The 21,037-nt window shown below is 35.5% G+C and overlaps 1 protein-coding gene across 3 annotated transcripts in view; it reads right to left on the minus strand.

The window, feature by feature from the left end:
• The window catches only part of Cdh12 (cadherin 12), a 1,114,520-nt gene that overhangs the window by 90,465 nt on the left and 1,003,018 nt on the right, over positions 1-21,037 (minus strand). For all 3 annotated transcript variants that reach the window (XM_029469979.2, XM_029469980.2, XM_085831367.1), the window contains one exon: positions 20,104-20,271. In XM_029469979.2, the coding sequence (XP_029325839.1) occupies positions 20,104-20,271 (168 nt within the window). The remainder of the gene's footprint in view (positions 1-20,103; positions 20,272-21,037) is intronic.

Here is a 21,037-nt window from a genome sequence, read left to right on the forward strand (position 1 = left end):
TCTGCCTCTCAAGTACTGGGATTAAAGGCATGCACTACCACTGCCCAGCTGAAAGCTAACCATTATAATTATGAGTTTCCAGAAAGGAAGAAATGGTTGACAGCAGAGAAAAACTGTAGAGAGATACCCTTATATTTACTATATAATATGAATGATAATATTAAATATACTATCAATATGGCTTGAAAATACATAGATTTACAACGATAACCAGTTATCAATTCTTACAGACTTCTATTCTAAACTATTAGAATAAATTATTCTATTCTAAGCTAATGCTATTTCAACACATTTCCCCTCATTAATTTTATGACTTTATGAGCTAGTGAGCTTGAACAGAGTTCAAAGGAAAACATACAATATCCTAGTTTCGACTTCCCAACACTTCAGATTATAGCATGTTAGTGATCATACTTACAACAGCAGGCATATAGTGAATCATATCTTTCTTTCATGTTCTGTCACCCTTTCAGGGTTTTCTCAGGGATTCTAAGCTTTGTTTTACCATGGATAAAATCAATGCTGAAATTAAACATGATCCCTAACATAACCGACTATAACTTAGTTGTAATCATCTCTAATACCCACTCTACTTTTATTAATTAGAAATGTCCTTTACATCTTATTAATTAATACAGAATCTGTATTAGAATTAAACCTTCCCTTCACATCCACAAGCCAACCAGGACCAGCAGCAGGTGGGAAATTAAGCTGGGAAAACTTGGCAATCTTTTTTTCTGTCAAACATTTTGTTACCATTCTTTTGCCAGGAGTGTTTCGACTCTCATGTGTGACAGCAAAAAGCACAGGACTGATTGTACCGCTTGCATTCTCTACAGCCTCGTCCCTATTGGCATGGGTGGCTCCTGACAGTGTCCCCACCCCCAGCCTTAACACCATTGCTTTTCCTCCATGCTAAAAGTACAATGTCCTCAACATCTAAACACCTCGGTGGTACACTCACACCCAGGTCTCATTCCAGGAAGATCTCTCTGGCATATTGTAACATGACTCCAGTTTTATTTGCCTTCTGTAGACATATTCTTTAATTTCCTGTTGTCATCTAATTAATTTTCCTAGTAAAATATTTTCCTTCCTCTCTCTTTCCTTTCCCAGGACATTTTAACTTTCCTAACCACTAGGCAGATAATGTTTCAGAAAACCCCCATCATTGTCTAGAAACTAATATGTTGGATAATATTATTAGCTCTGGGCCAGCAGAAAGCTCTGCCTACCAAACCTAGTGAGGGAAAGGCAATTACCCACTTCCTTTCTAAGTTGAAAATGCTGCTTCACTCTCTCCAAAGAATTACTCTGGACAAAACTTTTCCTCCACCCAACACTATATAAAATAGTATTTTAATAACCATACAATACTAGGTTTGACTGATGGCTCCAAGTTATAAACACAATCTGGCATTTTATTATAATTTCTGAAATTTCATCTGGCCACAAAATACACATCTCACTATAATATCATTGAGCTATCCAATTTGATTTATCATAATATTTTTATTGTTTTGTGCACTTTTATTCAAAAACCAGTTGCGATGATCATCAATTCTGTTTCTAGTCATTAAATACCAGAAATTTATAAACACTTTAATATGTTAGCAGACTTATCTTAGAATTCTTCTCCTTTCAGGTTGTGACACAAAGACTCAAGATACTCATATGTGATCATGTTGAGAATCATAAACTATTTCCCATCTCCTAAATACGATTCCGGTTCTTATACATTTCTTTGTCTTTACAATAGAATTCCGTTCATATTCTTACTGTTACTTATCCATACACACCTTTCTGTTTAAACATACTGTTGTATTTTTTTTAAAATGAATTCAAGTTGTCCATTATCTGCTAGTCAGAATCATTACTTGTACTTTCCCTTCTACCACATTGGAAGCACATGTCTGAAACATCTCTGATAATCTTTAGCTATGCTTTCTCTAGACTTAAACATCCCTTCCTTGTTAATTTCTTTAAGAGTAAATAAATGCTGAGTAGGGATTTGTTCACTTTAGATGAGTGTCTTAGTCAGGATTACTATTCCTGCACAAACATCATGACCAAGAAGCAAGTTGAGGAGGAAAGGGTTTATTCGGTATATACTTCCAAACTGCTGTTCATCGCCAAAGGAAGTCAGGACTGAAATTCAAGTAGAGCAGGAAGCAGGAACTGATGCATAGGCCATGGAGGGATGTTACTGGCTTGCTTTCCCTGACTTGCTCAGGCTGCTCTCTTATAGAACCCAAAACTACCAGCCAAGAGATGGTTCCACCTGCCAGGGACCTCTCCTCATTGATCACTAATTGAGAAAATGCTCCACAGCTGGATCTCATGCAGGCATTTCCCCAACTGAAGCTCCTTACTCTGTGATAACTCCAGCTTGTGTCAAGTTGACACAAAACTAGCCAGTATAGATGAGTATGTGGGACTTCTGTTGTTTTTGTGGTTATTGAAGACCAGCCTTAGTCCATGGTGATCTGATAGAATGCATGGGAATATTTCAATCCTCTTTTATCTGTTGATGGTTGTTTTGTGTCTGCTTATAGGGTCAATACTGGAGAATGTGCATAAGATGCTGAGAAGAGGTATTTTAAATAATATTTTTATTAGATATTTTCTTTATATACATTTCAAATACTATCCCAAAAATTCCCTATACACTCCCCCTGCCCTGCTCCCCTACCCACCCACTACCACTTCTTGGCCCTAGAATTCCCCTATTTTGGGGCATATAAAGTTTGCAATACCAAGAGGCCTCTCTTCCCAGTGACTTCATTCCTCCTTAAAATAGGGAACAAAATACCCATGAAAGGAGTTACAGAGACAATGTTTGGAGTTAAGATGAAAGGATGGACTATCTAGAGACTACCCCACCCAGAGATCCATCCCATAATCAGCCACCAAACCCAGACACTATTGCATATGCCAGCAAGGTTTTGCTGAAGGGACTCTGGCATAGCTGTCTTGTATGAGGCTATGCCCGTGCCTGGCAAATACAGAAGTGGATGCTCACAGTCATCTATAAGACGGAACACAGGGCCCCCAATGGAGAAGCTAGAGAAAGCACCCAAGGAGCTGAAGGGGTCTGCAACCCTATAGGTGGAACAACAATATAACCTAAGCAGTACCCCAGAGCTCATGTCTCTAGCTGCATATGTAGAAGAAGGTATATTCCTTTCTTTTAGGATGAAATGTTCTGTAGATATCTGTTAAATCCATTTGATTCATAACCTCTATTAGTTTCACTGTGTCTGTGTTTAGTATCGGTTTCCATGACCTGTTCATCAATGAGAGTGGAGTGTTGAAGTCTCCCACTATTATTGTGCGAGGTTCAGTGTATGTTTTGAGCTTTATTAATGTTTCTTTTACAAATGTGAGTGACCTTGGATTTGGGGCCTAGATGTTCAGGATTGAGAGTTCATCTTGCTGGATTTTTCCTTTAATGAATAAGATGTGTCCTCCTCATCTCATTTGATAACTTTTGGTTGAAAGTCTATTTTATAGGATATGAGAATGGCTACTCCAGCTTGTTTCTTGGGACCATTTGCTTGGAAAATTTTTTCCAGCCTTTTTCTAAGGTAGTATTTGTCTTTGTAACTGAGGTGTGTTTTCTGTATGCAGCAAAATGCTGGATTCTGCTTACTTATCCTGTCTATAATCCTCTTTCTTTTTATTGTGTAATTGAGACCATTGATGTTGAGGAATATTAAAGACCAGTGATTGTTGGTTGTTATTACTTTTGTTGTTAGAGGTGATGTTACATTTGATTCTCTTCTTTTGGGTTGGTTGTGAGGTGATTAACTTCTTGCTTTTTCTTAGGTGTAATATCTCTACTTGTGCTTGAACTTTCCATGCATTATTCTCAGTAGGGCTGGATTTAGAAAGATAATCTTTAAATTTTTCTTGCTGGATATAGTAGCCTAGGCTGGAATTTGGGTTTTCTTAGGGTCTAGATGACATTTTCTTAAAAGAGTCTCTGTTGAATAGTCTAGTGTAATTCTGATAGTTCCATTTTTATATTTTACTTGGTCTTTTTACTTAACTGCTTTTAATATTCTTCCTTTGTTCATCATATTTAGTATTTTGATTATTATGTGACAGGAGGATTTTCATTTCCTGTCTAATATATTTGGTGTTCTATAGGTTTCTTGTATGTTTATGGGCATCTTTCTCTGTAGGTTAGGGAAGTTTTCTATAATTTTGTTGAAGATATTTACTTCTCCTTTGAGTTGGGAATCTTTGCTCTTTCTATGCCTATAATCCCTAGGTTTGGTCTTTTCATGGTGTCCTAGATTTTCTGATCATTTGGGGTTAGGAGCTTTTTGCATTTTGTGTTTTCTTTGACTGTTGTGTTAATATCGTCTGTGGTATCTTTGATGCCGGAGATTCTCTCTTATATATCTTGTATTCTGTTGGTGATGCTTACATCTACATCTCCTGATCTCTTTCCTAGGTTTTCCATCTCCAGCATTGCCTCCATTTGTGATTTCTTTATTGTTTCTATTTCCAGTTTTAGTTCTGGGACCATTTTGTTCAATTCCTTCACCTGATTGTGTTTTCCTGTATTTCATTGAGGGATTTATGTGTTTTCTCTTTAAGGGCTTCTACCTATTTACTTGTGTTCTCTCATGTTTCTTTAAGGGAGTTATTTATGTCTTTCTTAAAGTCCTCTATCATCTTAATGATATGGGATTGTAGATCAGAATCTTGTTTTTCAGGCATCTTATGGTATCTAGGGCTTGCTGTGGTGGGAGAACTTGGTTGTGTTGGTGCAAAGTGGCATTGATTTCTGTTGCTTCTGCTCTTCTGTTTGCCCCTTGTCACCTGATTATCTCTGGTGTTAACTGGCCTTGCTGTCTCTGACTAGAGGCTGTACCTTCTTGTAGAAAGGTGTAACTCTATGAGCTGTGTTAGATCAGGCCTTATGGGAGGTAATGGGTGCTCTCTCTGGTTGAGGGGAGCTCCTGTGTCCCTAGTTATTGCATTTCCCTTGTGACCCTCGTTACAGAGAGGGAAGGGGCAGGAAAGGGGATTACAGAATCAGGTATTGAAAGAGATAAGAGAGAAATCCAGAGAGTCAGGAGAATGAATATAAATATGTAGCCATGGGGGATCAGGAACTGAGGGAACCACTAGAAAGTCCCAGATGCCAAGGATTGGTTCCCAGCACCCAGTGGGGATGAATTTGGCTGAAATGCCCAAAATCAGGGAGGTAAAACCTGAGGAGATCATCTCCAGTATAGAATATGTCTTCCAGTTGAGGGATGGGGTCACCTACCCATCTCAAAATTTTTATCCCAGAATTGTTCCTGTCTAAAGGAAAAGCAAGGGCAAAATGGAGAAGAGACTGAAAGAAAGGCCATCCAGAGACCACCCCACCTTGTGATCTGCAGACACCCACCCCAGACACTGTTGCTATTGCCAAGATGTGCTTGGAAACAAGAGCCTGGTATGGTTACCAGGCTATAAGAGCCTATGAGAGGTTCTGCCAGCACCTGACTAAGACAGATACACATAGCCAACAATTCGACTGAGCCTGAGGATCCTATTGGAAAAGTTAGGGGAAAGACTGAAGGAGCTGAAGGGGATTACAACCCCATAGGAAGAACAACAGTATCAACTAACTGGATCCCTCAGAGCTTCTAGGGAATATAAAACCAACCAAAGAGTATACATGAGCTAGTCCATGGTTCTGGTTACATATGTAGCAGAGGACTGCCTTATCTAGATAGTGTCAGTAGGAGGGGAGGTGCTCTGTCAAGTTAGCTTGATGGAGGCTTGATGCCCCAGAGAAGGGAATGCTAGAGCAGTGAGGCAAGAATGGGTGGTGGGTGGGGTAGTATCCTCTTAGATACAAAGGAGAGGGGAATGTGGTGGGCAGTTCATGAAGGGGAGATGAGGAAGGGTATCAATTATTGAAATGTAAACAAATAAAGTAATTAAGTTAGAATAAATAATTTACTAAATGATCCATGATGTATTTGTACCATGTGGGATGATTAGAAAAAAGTCAACATCACAGTAATAAGTAAAAAGTTATTTTAGTCTAACTGTTTTCAGCCTGCAGGAATCATTCAAATAAACCATGAACAACTTGACTATCATATCATTGACTCAGATTGCATTTAAATTGTCCTCTTCTTAAGTAATTTAGTGCATTCCCTTAATTTTGAACTTTATTCTTAATATTTTTTATACATTAACTCTACCATATATGCATCTTTGAGATTTATATTTATAAATCATTATCCTTTTTAAATAACATCCCTGGATATCCCTCACTATCTCAATCTAGACACATTTAGACACAGCTCAAAAACTCTCTACAGGCTCCCCCACCCCTGCCTTTCCCAAATTCCTCTCCTGATACCTGACTGTCTCATTGAGTATTAGTAATATTTTTCCAGTTGAAATACCTGTAGTCCTTCTTCCAGAACAGCTCAAATCAATCTACTGCTTTCCAGAGGGTCCCAGAGACATTACTACTGGGGATTAAACAGTGCCAACTTCTATGTGTTACTGATGCAGTCTGCTAACTTGATTTCCTTATTAGTTTTCTCTTCTTCAGTGGACATGTCTTTGCCACAATTCAATGAAAATAGAGGACAGCTCAATTATGTCACTAACAGGGCAATTTTTCATTTTTTGTATTCTACCATAGAGATAACTTAGAAAGGAATATAGGAACCTCTTATACAAACGATGTGTGTCAACATGAAGGAAGATACTTTTAAAATACTAGCTACTGACGAAATAGATTATATGCTTATAGCAATCAATTGTGTAGCTCTGCCCATTTTCTGTGTGATACTTAAGCATTGTATTATTGTTAGTTAATTTTACCCTCATATTATGACTGTGAGACAGACAGTGCTATAATAATTCACTGTTATTCAGGTCCTAGTAAATGCTTAACAACCGTACTGGAGAAGGCAGGAGGAGCAGGCATAGGCAGTAATTTTAACTGTCCATCCATTTCTGTCATGAAAGGATTCCAGCCATGTATTTTTGAAAGCTGACTTTGTGATGTATTTGAACATAGATCTAGGAGATGTGCACAATTGGTTTTGATGACTGAGTTGGGTCAAGTGCCAGTCTATACAAATTAAGCAATCCAGGTGTGGTGAGAGGCATGAGGGAAGGAAGCAGAGAAGGGGCATGTTTGATCCACTTCTGAATTAAGTCTTATTTTACCCACAGCACTTGAACCTACTTTTTGTAAATTAATCAAATATTTGACAGAGGTATAAACTCTCATAAAACATGAGTGACTCAATAAAAAATGAGTTTAGCACCACTGCAGTGTAAAAAATCCAATGTAAGGGTCTTGTTTGTTCTATGCTCGCTCTCTTTTATATCCTTGAGCAAGTTCAAGTAAACTATCTTTGGTAAAATTTTATAAAACACTACTTGATTCTAAAAAGAATAGGGCTTTACTGAAAATTGATTTGATTTTCTGTATCCAAGAAAAGAGGGAAATGTGTTGAATTTCTTTTTTTTTTTCTTTTCTTTTTCCTTCTTAGTTGTATCCCAGCATTAAATACAAATAATTAACAATTTTAAATTTATTTTTATGGTAAATGAAAAAACATTAAAATCATATCAATATTTTTGATAACAGTAGTTTTACTATGACACCTATAACAAAATAGCATTGGAAATATCAAATACACTAATTCCAAAGACTTATAGAGAATAGCTCGCTTACATCACTTAATGACTGCCAACAGGATTCTGGTTCTACCAACTATGCATATTTAATATATATGATTTGTAACATCCATTCCTGTTACAAAGCACTAAACATGATGGAGACCTTGGCGAGGGCTCATAGCATATCCAATGCATCAATAACTTTCCATTGTTCATCAATTATACAAATTGTATTTAATATTCCCCTAAAGTCTCCATTAAATATGTAAACATTTCATTTATTTGCTTTATCCATGCTATCTCCTTCTCAGCTAAAAAGTAGGGCATGCTGATGATTCTCATGAATATGCAATAATATTATAGCAAGCATATATTAATATAACAAGGGTTTTCTTATAAAGTATTAACAAATAGAACATAATTAAACAATTTGCTAAGAAAGCAAAGACTACATTTTGGGGTATATTTATTTTATCAAAGATTTAGTATCTCACAAATTGCCTTTTGTGACATTACGGGGATAATAAAAAAAGACAGAAAATTTAATGTTTTCTTTCCATATTATATTTCAGTTACATTTTACCCCAAACGAATTACTTAATAACCCCTATTTACTGGTCTGCAAATGTGAATGCTCACTTTTAAATTTCTACCCTTACATACATTTTTTGGAACATTCCACTAGTCTTCCCAGTTTTTTAGTTCATACCTTAAATAACTTCTTCTGCTATTGATATAATATGGACATCCCCCATTGTTAATTTAGTGATTACTTAGAGATATTTTCATTTTTTCTTTTGGTCTTTGCACTGCTAGGTTGCCCATCATTCTATACATAGAATTGATACATATCACTTTATGTTTCTACCTTGTCTCAATATTTGGGAATTTATTTGTTCCTTATGACTATGTCTTAGAATAATTATCGACAACTGGTACTGAATCTTTGATTTCACAATCTACTAGTCTTTGCTCTATGTACCAGTAGATGCTCTTGTGCATTTATATAATGTGCATAACATTTTATTGCAATTTTCCACATTTCATATTAATTTAACAATCACTCTCATTATATAGTAACAGTTTGAGAGGACAGATTAAAATTTTATTTTTTTATATTGTCCAAAACAGAAATCGCATCTGTTATCTTCATTTTACTAAATGAAACTTATGATCAAATTTCCTCATTTACTTTATCTCTTTAGCCAATTATAAATACAAAATAAATATAGAATTATAAAATATATTAAGTAAATGATGAATACGGATGAATTTATTCTTGATTTGAAGATGTCAGTATTGTTACAAAATTATACATCAAAATTTCAGACATTTGTATTTATTACTCTTATCTTTTCACTATTCCTTCTTAGTTAACAAAACTTAATTGAAGTATATTGTCATTAATCTGATTAGTTTTCTATATCCCTTGGACCTCATTATCAGTTTCTATGTGCTGCTTAGAAATTCTTCTTCTTCTTCTTCTTCTTCTTCTTCTTCTTCTTCTTCTTCTTCTTCTTCTTCTTCTTCTTCTTCTTCTTCTTCTTCTTCTTCTCTTTCTTCTTCTCCTTCTTCTTGTAAAAAGGAAATGTTTAATGGTCTACATTCTGAGGAAATGCTTCTTAGACTCTATTATGTCTTTTGAAAACTTGATGTTTTTAACATGTCTTATTCATGTCTTCTTGAACACATTGCATTAACAGAAAAATATCATTTTATTACTATGATAGATTCTGTAGTTTTCTTGTTACGTACACATTGGATCCAAAAGATTCCAATGCCTTTTGCTATGCAACTAGCGTATCTCTTGTCTTTGTTTTTACTCATATAAGGCAGACAATTGCACAGAGATTCTCTGACATTCTCTTCTCCTTCAAAATGCACTATATTATAAAAATCATTGTTCTAATGTGTTGATGTGTGTTCACCTTCCAGTGAAAGCACACCCATCAATAGATGAATGAATATCTATATTTCATCACTGTGGCATTTTGTAAGCACTTTTTTCTGTGGCCATATGCTCAAATATACAGCAAGCTGGCCCCTAAATATGCTATGCTTGGCATGCATTGAAAGTTTTTAAAATACCCATCTATGTCCTTGGAATATATTTTCTTGCTCAATAATTTAAATTCTTCTGTTTCACAGCAAAAAATTTCCTCTCAATTTCTGATTTCTCTACAAATATTTTTTCTACTATCTTTTGAAATATAATTATTGTTTATTATTCATGACAATGATGACTTCAAGTGTAGTTTTACTTTTTGAATTAAATTATACCTCATAGATGCATCTATTTATTTGATTTATACTGTAATTTTGTTCGAGACGTGCAGTGATATATAGTTTAATTCATATTTTTTCAGCAAAATGTACACATATATGTTTATATACATATGTACACAGAGAGAAATATGGTTGCTATATGATAAAGCATATATATCACATATATCATATATACACCTAAACATGTATATAAAATATGAAGTTTTGAGGAATATAATATAGCTACTAATGTGATTGTTATACACTAGAGAGACAATATGTGAACATCTTTGAATGAAACTCCCTAAACAGGAACAATCACAGCATATCATTTTTACTATAAAAAAACCTAACATATAGCATACATATCCAATTCTCTTTTGTAACACATTATATTGTTTCTTGTATGTGAATGAAAAGTAACCCTTTGTGTTTTCTTTTTCCATCCAAAAGTTCCTAATCCATTAATTTAAATTTTAAAACATGACTTCAGTAATATTAAAAATCAAAACAAAGAGAAGTGGAGGAAAGCCCAATGGTGGTTAAAAGAAATTTGAGAAAGTAGTGGAAGTGGGGCAAGGGAATTTCCTCCTGTGAAAATGAATTGCTCAAGTGTGTAACTAGAATGAATGACAAATGAAAAACATGAGTTTTAAACTATCCTGGGTTAAATAATAAAATTTTTATCTCAAAAACAACTGAACAAACAGCATATACAGACACACATGAGTTTGATTCTTCCTAGTACCTCATGATATATCAAGACACTTGACTATTTCTCTTGTTTTAAATTAAAATAATATGTATTCATATAGTACCTGGGTTTTGGTTCATAAAATATATAATTTTTGTTATCTAGTTATTTTCATTGGTATTAAAGTAATGGAAACCAATATATATGTTTGCAGGTTATTGAGAGAGCTCCCATAAAGATATCTTTGGCTGTAGAAAATACAAAAAGCATAACTGTAAGGGAGAACAATTTAGAAAAGAATGTACTTTTACTTTTGATGCCACCAAACAGATTGCTTTATCATATAGTAACCACATTTCTGAGTTACCATTGCTAATTTGCTCTTCGACATCTCCCTAAGTTACCTGGAGGTTATTTTGAGACACTAAAGGTAAATTTCTATTCCAGAATATTTTTGATGAATAGTTAAAGGCTCTTTAAGCATTCTTTAATATTATAAAGCATTCAAAGACTATTTAGTATTTTGTTATTTTTCCCTGAAATGGCAGAAATTCTGTGCCATTGTTAAAAGTCAAAAATAATGAATCATGCACGTCATGCTGCAGAGTTCATGACATTCAGTAACTCCCTAGTCAGCACCATAGCCCTCAGCCTTTTAACTAAGTCGCTCATTACCCTAGAGCACAGTTGATCAAATTTTGAAAAACAAAATTAATAAACAATCAGTGCAGGATGTAGGTGCACACTAGTTATTTTTTAATCTCATTTTTGTACAATAAACCAGAAAGAAATGGATTCTTTATAATACCATGTATGCATGCAAGCATACAATGACCCACAATATCATACTTATAAGTAAAGCATTATCTTTTCCTCATTTTAGCAATGAAAAAAAAAGTCATTTAAAGTTCATCTAAGCAAGTTATTTTTTTAACATAATTTTCCAGCAGTCAAAAACAATTATCATTAGTTGTGAGGAACTCTTTAAGATATGCACATATCTGAATTGCATCTTTCTTGATGTTAATGTATAAATTCGTGTTGTTTCAGTTAGTGTTTTTTGTCATGTTTGCTGCTTAATTGGTTTGTGTGGGAAATATCCCGGCTATCAGATCATTAGTATCAAAATAAATTGCTCCTTGTTTTCAAATATATCATGTTTTTTTTTTCTTCTGAGAGCTGAACTTCCAAATGAAGCAACATTATAATGCCCTCAAATACAAAGAAATGCAGAATTAATGGAGGAATATCTTTTATTTATGCAAAATATGAGAATACTTTTCATGATTCTAAACAATTATGTGCTATCATTTTAGACTGCACTTTAAAAAGTTATCAAAGACCAACACAAAGAAGCCCTTGATAGTTGCATTCTGCCCTCCCAGTTTTGAGCTAATGAGTAATTGCATTCACATGCAACATGATTTCCTTTCAGGTGTTTTAATATATAAGGTTCTAGAGTGGCAGACAAAAGAAAGTAATGTTTTTATTTCAAATTTATGTTAAATTGGGAAAAAATATGCTTTGAGGTTAAAAGATATCCAATGATCTTTTGCAAGTTGCTAACTTCTCATAAGTGTCAGTGTTTTCCTGGAGCCATAGATGCTAGATTTCAAGAAGGAGGTTTTCTTTCTTTTTTTTTTAATTGGGTATTTATTACATTTACATTTCCAATGCTATCCCAAAAGTCCCCCACAAAAGTCCCCCACACGCTCCACCTCCCACTCCCCACCCACCCACTCCCACTTCTTGGCCCTGGCATTCCCCTATACTGAAGCATATAAAGTTTGCACAACTAATGGACCTCCCTTTCCACTGATGGCCGACTAGGCCAACTTCTGATTCATATGCAGCTAGAGACACGAGCTCAGCGGGGTACTGGTTAGTTCATATTATTGTTCCACCTCCACGGTTGCAGATCCCCCAGCTCCTTGGGTACTTTCTCTAGCTCCTCCATTGGGGGCCCTGTGATCCATCCAATAGCTGACTGTGAGCATCCACTTTTGTGTTTGCTAGGCCCCAGCATAGTCTCACAAGAGACAGCTATATCTGGGTCCTTTCAGCAAAATCTTGCTAGTGTATGCAATGGTGTAAGCATTTGGAGGCTGATTATGGGATGGATCCCCGGGTATGGCAGTCTCTAGATGGTCCATCCTTTTGTCTCAGCTCCAAACTTTGTCTCTGTAACTCCTTCCATGGGTGTTTTGTTCCCAATTCTAAGACGGGGCAAAGTGTCCACACTTTGGACTTCCTTCTTCTTGTGTTTCATGTGTTTCACAAGTTGTATCTTTATCTTGGGTATTCTAAGTTTCTGGGCTAATGTCACTTATCAGTGAGTATATATTGTGTGAGTTATTTTGTGATTGGGTTACCTCACTCAGGATGATGCCCTCCAGGTCCATCCATTTGCCTAGGAATTTCATAAATTCATTCTTTTTAATAGCTGAGGAGGAAGGAGGTTTTCATGTCATATTTCAGCTCAATTGACCTGAGTCTCATGTCCTAAGTGTGTGATGTCTTCAGGAGCAAAGACTGGTGATAAACCCTGGGCAACCAAAGGTTATGTTAATAATTTCCTTATTATAAATGAGTCCTTCTTCCTGCAATGGGACTGGAACATCCATCTAATCACAAAAATTTCACATTACAATCTTTCTTACTGGCAAGGTGTGCTGGGGTAATGGTAGCTCAGAGCTTGTGGGAATGGCAAACCAATGAAAGTCAAACTTGAGGCCCAATCCCTGAGAGGTAGACCAAGCCTGACTCTGACTGGATGGCCAGAAACCAGAGGATAGAAAGGCCACAGACCCAAGATAAAACCAAATACTATAGAAAAATGAAAAGAAAGAAAGAAAGAAAGAAAGAAAGAAAGAAAGAAAGAAAGAAAGAAAGAAAGTGAGAGAGAGAGAGAGAGAGAGAGAGAGAGAGAGAGAGAGAAAGAGTTAATGAAATGATTCCTAAGGACATTCTGCTATACTCATAGATCATTTTCTAATTCAATTGTCATCAGACAGCCATCATATAGCAAATGATGGGAGCAGATGCAGAGATTCACAGCTAAACACTATCTAGAGCTAGGAGACCCTGGAGAAGAGAGGAGTAGGAAGAACAACAGTAGGAGCCAGAGGGGTGGAGGACACCATGAGACCACAGCCTACAGAATCAGCAAAGTCAAGATCATAGAAGCTCTCAGAGACTAAAACAGCAATCACAAAGCTGCATGGTTAAGAGCTATGTCCTCTGCAAATGTTATCATTGTGTTTCTTGGGGTTCTTGAAGGAATGCTAACAGTGAGATGTAGTGTCTCTGCCTTTTTTGCATGCTCTTGGGACCCTATTCTACCTTTTGGTTGCCTCATCCAGCCATAATATGAAGGTTGGTAATTAGGCTTACTGTGATTTTGTTTGGATAATTTCCCCTGGATGTCTGAAATTTTTTAAGGAAAATGGAAGAGAAGGGTATCTACAGGAGAGGAGATATGTGTGTGTGTGTGTGTGTGTGTGTGTGTGTGTGTGTGTGTGTGTGTGTGTGTGGTGGGAGTCTGGTGGCAGGAATGAAGGTGGAGAAAACTGCCATCATGATTTAAAGTATGAGCGAAAAATAAAAATAAATTAAGTATTTAATTAAATTGAATAAGATGAAAAAAAAAGAATACTGGGAGCAACTTGGGTTTCCATGACCAACCATTCAAAGGGAAGTGTATAGTGTTGAGCACTAGGCTTTATTTTATTCTATAGTCTTTGTGAGAAACATTGTCAGGACACGTGGCATAATTTCCTATAAGGAATGCACATGTACAAATACACACACACCCTCCCCCCCCACACACACACACATAATCACATACACACACACACATAATTGGATGGCTCCAGCTGGATCTGCATGAAAATCTCTTTCCTGTGGTTTCCATGGTACCGTAAAATACTATGATAGTTGACAAAGAAGCAAGTCAATTAAAAAGTTTTATGGAGTCACAACACCTATTAAATATGACAGTAGCCAGGATGGGGAAATATATATAATGGTTGAATTAGTGAAACTAAAATGCCATTGGCAACAGCTATCTTATTTACTGAAGCCTCAATCAACAGCAGAGGCATCATACCCATTACTGGATACCTATTCTCCCTGGGACATCTGAAATCATTAACATTAGAATATAATCTATCAAAACTTTGCTGGACCAGCATAATTTTTATTACATTTGAAATTTTACCTTTATAGCCACAGATAGGTGTAGCTTTCACCTCTCATCAAAGAATACTTTTTAAAATAGGAGACTATTACAGAAAATCACAACTGAACTCAATACAAGGGTCAAATGATCATTGTGAGCCCATCCTCAATGATGCATTTACATTATGCTCATGCATACATGGCTTGGGGAACATCATGGAAAAGGGGTCAGAAAGAGTGTATGAACCCGAATACCAGTGAATCTTTTCTGAAACTCTCATCTTTGGGGATAAACTCCCAGGAGTAGTAAAACTGGGTTTAGAGGTATAACTATTCCCAATTTTCTGAGAAAATGCCAAATTGCCAAATTGATTTTCAAAGTGTTTATACAAGCTTGAACTCCCATGAGCAATGGAACAGGGTTCTCTTTGCTCTACAAGCTTTCCATGTGGTGTCACTTGGGTTTTTTATCTTAGCCATTTGTACAAGTGTAAGATATAATCTCAGAGTCATTTTCCTTTGCATATCCTTTACAACTAAGGACACTGAATATTTCTTTAATTGCCTCTTGGCCATTTAGGATTCTTCTGTTAAGAATTCTATTTAGCTCTGTATCTGTATCTCAATTTTTTAATTGAGTTATTTGGTTTGTTGTAGTTATATATATATATATATATATATATATATATATATATATATATATATAAAATCAGGTATACATATATTGTATACATATGTATACATGATATTAGTCCTCTGTTTGATGTAGGGCTGTTGAAAATCTTATACTCTTCTGAAGGCTGCCATTTCGTCCTATTGATGGTGTCATTGGCCTTCCACAAGCTTTTCATGAAGTCTTATTTGCTAATTGTTGATTTTAGTGCCTGAGCTACTGGTGTTCTGTTCAGTAAGTTGTCTCTTGTGCCAATGTGTTCATGTGAATTTTCCACTTTCTCTTCTTTCTATTAGATTTAATGTGTCTGGTTCTTGGTTGAGATCTTTGATCCACTAGAACTTGAATTTCATGCATGGTGATGAATATGGGTCTATTTGCATTCTTGTAAATACAGACATTCAGTTAGAATAGCACCATTTATTGATGTTTTCTTTCTTCCATCTTAAGATTTTGGTTCTTTATCAAAAATCAAGTATCCATAGGTCTGTGGATATATTTCTGAGTCTTCAATTTTATGTCATTAATCAACCTCTGTATGCAGGAATACCAAGTAGTTTTTTGTTTGTTTGACTATTGCTCAGTAGCACAGCTTTAGGCCAGGGATGGTGATAACCTGTGAAGTTCTTCTATTGTGCAGAATTGTTTTATCTATCTTTTTTTGTTGTTTTTTTTTTTTTCATATGAAGTTGAGAATTGCTCTTTCACGGTTTGTTAAAAATTAAGTTGGGATTTTGATGGGAATTACATTGAATCTCTAGATTGCTTTTGTTAAGAAGTCTATTTTTACTATTTTAATATGACCTATCCATGAGCATGGGAACTCTACCATACCACAAAAAATACCAAAAGGATACTTGCTCAACTATGTTCATAGCAGTCTTATTCATAATAGCAAGAAACTGGAAACAATCCATATGTTCCTCAAAAAAATGTATGTAGAAAACGTGATACATTTCCACAATGGAATAAGACTTGGCTGTTAAAAACAAATACATCATGAAATATACAGCCAAATGGATCACATCATCCTGAGTGAGGTAACTCAGACCTAGAAGATAGAAACGGTATATAATCACTTGTATGAGCATGTTAGCTTTAATGTAGAGTATAACCATGCTATAATCCACAGACCCAAAGAAGGTAAGAAACAGAGAGAGCCCATGTTTGAATCTCACTCAGATGGGGATATAAGATAGACATTAGAGACAGATAGGAGGGAGGGATCTGTGTAAGGTAAGTGGCATGGATCAAGTGTGGGGAGAGGAATGGGGAATAGTTAGAAGATGGCTGGGAGAGAGAAGAATGAAGATTGGTGTGAAGTTGGCATCCCGGAGATTAGCCAGAGACCTGATAATGAGGATGCTCTTGGGAGTCTATGGGAGTAATTTTGGATGAGACTCCTAGACACTGGGGATATGAAGCATGATATAGTCGCATCCTATAGCCAAGTGAGACTTCCAGTGGAGGTATAAGGACAACAATTCATAAACAAAATCTCTACCCTCCCCATATTTGTCCTGCCTATAAGACATGCAGTCATAAAGATGGAGCATACATAGAGGAAATGTCCAAACAATGACTGGCCCAATACTCACCTCATGGGAGAGAACCAACTTCTGACACAATTAATAACACTCTGCTATGTTTGCATATAGAAACCTACCATAACTGGTTTTTGAGAGGCTTCATCCAACAGTATATGAAAAGAGATGTAGAGACCCACAAGCAAACACTGGACAGAGTTCAGGGAGACTTTGGAAAGGACAGGGGAGTGATTGAGGAAACCAGAAATGTCGAGGACAACCCAAAAAAGAGTCACCACACCTACAGAATCAACTAACTTGGGCCCATCTGGGTTCATAGAAACTCAACCACCAAGCAAAGAGCATACATGGGTTGGACTGAAACCCCTACATATTTGTAGCAGATGTGTAACTTAGTCTTCATGTGGGTACCCTAACAATTGGAGCAGGGGCTATTTCTAACTCTGTTGCCTGCACTTGGATACCCTTCCCTTAGTTGTGCTTCTTTTTTTCTGGCTTCAGTGGGAGAAGATGCACTTAGTCCTACTGGGAATTGATATTTCAGGGTAGCATAGTACCAATGGAGGGATTTATTTATTTATTTACTTATTTATTTATTTTGATGGGAAAAAGAAAGGGTAATAGGAGAGAGATATGTGAGTGTGGGACTAGGAGAAGAGAAGGGATGGGGGCTGTGATTGGGATGTAAAGTGATTTAAGAAAATAAAAGCAATAGCTGCAGTAACTGAACCAGAGGAATAAGAGTATCAATGGACATTTTATAATGGGGAGAGAAAATAGACTCTAGACAAAGAACTATAGGCAGTTCTTGATGTAGTACTTTTTCAGTTAAACCATTATTAAGATTAAATTTTAATGTGTTTCATTATTCTTAATCATAAAATGTAAAAAATATTGAAGTATTGTGGAAAGAAGGAATGATAAAGTTCTTAAAATTGCTTTTAAAACATAAAATTATAAGATTTTATCATATATATTCTTATTTAATCTCATGTGTCTCCAGTTTAATAAATAAATAAATAAATAAATAAATAAATAAATAAATAAATACAAGTAAACATCAGTAAAGCCTAATGCCTTACTTACCTTCTGCTTTCACAGGTGTGAGCTGAGAGGAATATTTCTATTTCAGTTCAGATCTCAAGCTGCCATCCTGCTTCACTTAGCACAGACAGCACTGCTAACATTCCAACCCCTCCACATCATGTTGCCCCAGGCTGTCTGTCTGAGTACTGGTCCAAACTTAGAATCACCCCCTAGGACTGCGTCTTTCCACAGACAGTGGCTTTTCTTGTCTGCCTGGAAAACTCTTGTTTTTCATATATGTGAATAAGATCATGGAGCAAATTCTGTGCACAAGATTCAAACAGTAGCCATGTCCTTAATTGTAAGTTATTAATGTAAATGCAGCTTTGTAAATGGACTTGTTCAAGTTATTACAGTATGCCACATATAAGAAGAATGGGAGAAAATGAAGGAAGGATAGATGAAAATAAGGAATGGGGAAAGAGAAGAAATAATGAACAAAGGAGATCTAAAAACAAGGGATGGTATGTAGGATAAGCAAAAGCTTTTACTGTTAAAAACAAAAAAACTAGTAAATAAGACTCTAATCAGAGAAGCAAAAGCACTGTATGATTCTCTTTGTTTTTTGTTCCTTGTAGTAGCAGAGTGACGTGAAAAAGAATGCTTTGAAGCCTTTCCATCTTGTTAATCATAGCATTCTATACAGTAATGACTTATCCTATATAGTTCAAAGTATAAATCAAAAATTTAATTAATTATTTAATTAAAAATTGAGATGGAAAAAATGTACATCATTTTCATAGATTGCAGAGCAGTTTGAAATATGTACATGTAATGGATGGCTAAATTGAACTAATTAGTGTGCATTACAGTGTTCTTGTTTCTAATTGCCACTCATAATATTTGGCTACTGGATTCCTATTGATTATGAATTAAAAGCTATGCAAAAAGAAAGTATACTCTGATTTTTAACAGCGGCTCTGACAATGCAGTTAAAGTGCAGAAAAATGTAAAAGGAACAAATCATCTAATTAAAGAAATACTGCCATCATAACTTACTTCCTTACGTAAACACAGAGGCACAGAAGTATAAAGCAGAAAAATGCTCTGCATTTTACCTTATTTACAACTTATCAGGCAATGAACTACATAATGATTAATGAATTCCTAGTGTTTCATGAATGAAACTCCCTAGCCATAATGTCCTAGTTCTGTGGAACACAGAAATAATCCTCACAAATACAACAGAAAATGAGGAGAGGGTGTACCAACTGGTGTTAAATGCAACACTCAAGAGGAAACTGGAGGGAGCATGAGTGAAAAGCATCATTTTCAACAAGGGATACAGTAATAGAGAAGAAATAGGTGAGAATCATTCCATTATCCCAGAAAGTAAAGCAATTCTCACCTATTGTAAGTCTAAAATGAGATAAATATCAGAATGGAAGAAATGTTCATAGCAACATCTTCAAAGATACTAAATATCTAAAAACTGTTCAACAAATGTACTTGCTAAAATAAGTCACAAAATCCATGTATGACAATTGTATAATATAGAAACTCGTGTAGCATATGTTAGTTAACAAACCATTATGCCAGTAAATTAGCGCATTGTTAGAATGGAATTTTTATTCACTTTAATAGTATGAGTGTGATTACACAATTATAGTCTATTCTATTAGCATAGCACTAAGCATTATTTCCTTGAAAATTTAAATCTACAAGACACACATTTTTAATCCACTATAACCTGCTTCCTAAAGATTAATAGTATTTGGAGATTTTTTTAAAATTTTTTTAATATATAAATATAGCAGGGTATATATATATATATATATATTATAGTCATCTCTTAGAAGCTTGTGTTTTCTAATGATAAAGAATTAGAGTGTGGATCTGGATGGTAGGGTTGTTAAAGATGGAGAGGAACTGGGAGGGTGAGAGGGAGGGGAAACCATAATCAAGGTATATTTTCTGAGAGAAAAAAATAAAACATTGATGGCTCAATACTCTTTCTAGACGCATTTGCAAACATGCTTAACAGGTAGGTGACATACTTTTTGGGAATCGAGGTGGGTTGTCATTGACATCAGTGAGGGTGATGTTGACAATTGTAGTTCCAGCAAGTCCTCCGAGCTGTCCTCCCATGTCTTTTGCTTGAATGAGGACCTGGTACTGCTCCTTGACTTCTCTGTCCATGTTTGGCAATGCTGTTCTAATGACACCTTGTGGGGAAAGTGATAACACAGAATCAACATCACAAACCGACTGGTCGCCTGACCTAATTAGACTGAAATAGAAAAAAAAGAAAATCTTATGTCTAGATTTACTAACTGCGAAACATTCGATAAAATCATCTTGTAAAAAGAAAATAACTATTATGAGTGGTGGGGGGGAGGGTATGGGGGACTTTTGGGATAGCATTGGAAATGTAAATGAAGAAAATACCTAATTAAAAAAGAAAAGAAGAGAAAAGAAAAGAAAAGAAAAAAAAAAGAAAAGAAAAGAAAAGAAAAGAAAAGAAAAGAAAAGAAAAGAAAAGAAAAGAAAAGAAAAGAAAAGAAAAGAACTACTATCCTAAAGTTAGGATGTGACTTAATCTTTTATTTTCACCACCGTACCTTAAAACAAGAAAATGACAGGTCATCTTTCCCCAAATCATATAAGTTAGGCCTCATCTATATGTTCAATTGAAGAAAATGTTAAAACCTTTAGATTAAAATGAGCCCATAGAATAATTTAGGCAGTTAAACTGAGCTCAGTATATAATTACAAAGACTGCTCTTGTCTCAACTCTGTAGTTTTTGCAATAAACAATCTGCTTAACTTAAAAATACATAAAATATGTCCTCTTCATCACTTGTTTTGCCTTTCATGACTCTGCCTAATTATGCTAATTAATGTGTTCCATCCCCTCCCACTCGCTTAGTTTTCATTAGGTACTACTCTCGAGGACTCTTTGAGACTCCTTGTATGAAGGTAATCCACTGT

The sequence above is a fragment of the Mus caroli genome, unplaced genomic scaffold (genome assembly GCF_978045245.1).
Source record: "Mus caroli unplaced genomic scaffold, Mus_caroli_1 scaffold_16, whole genome shotgun sequence".
Taxonomy (NCBI): domain Eukaryota; kingdom Metazoa; phylum Chordata; class Mammalia; order Rodentia; family Muridae; genus Mus; species Mus caroli.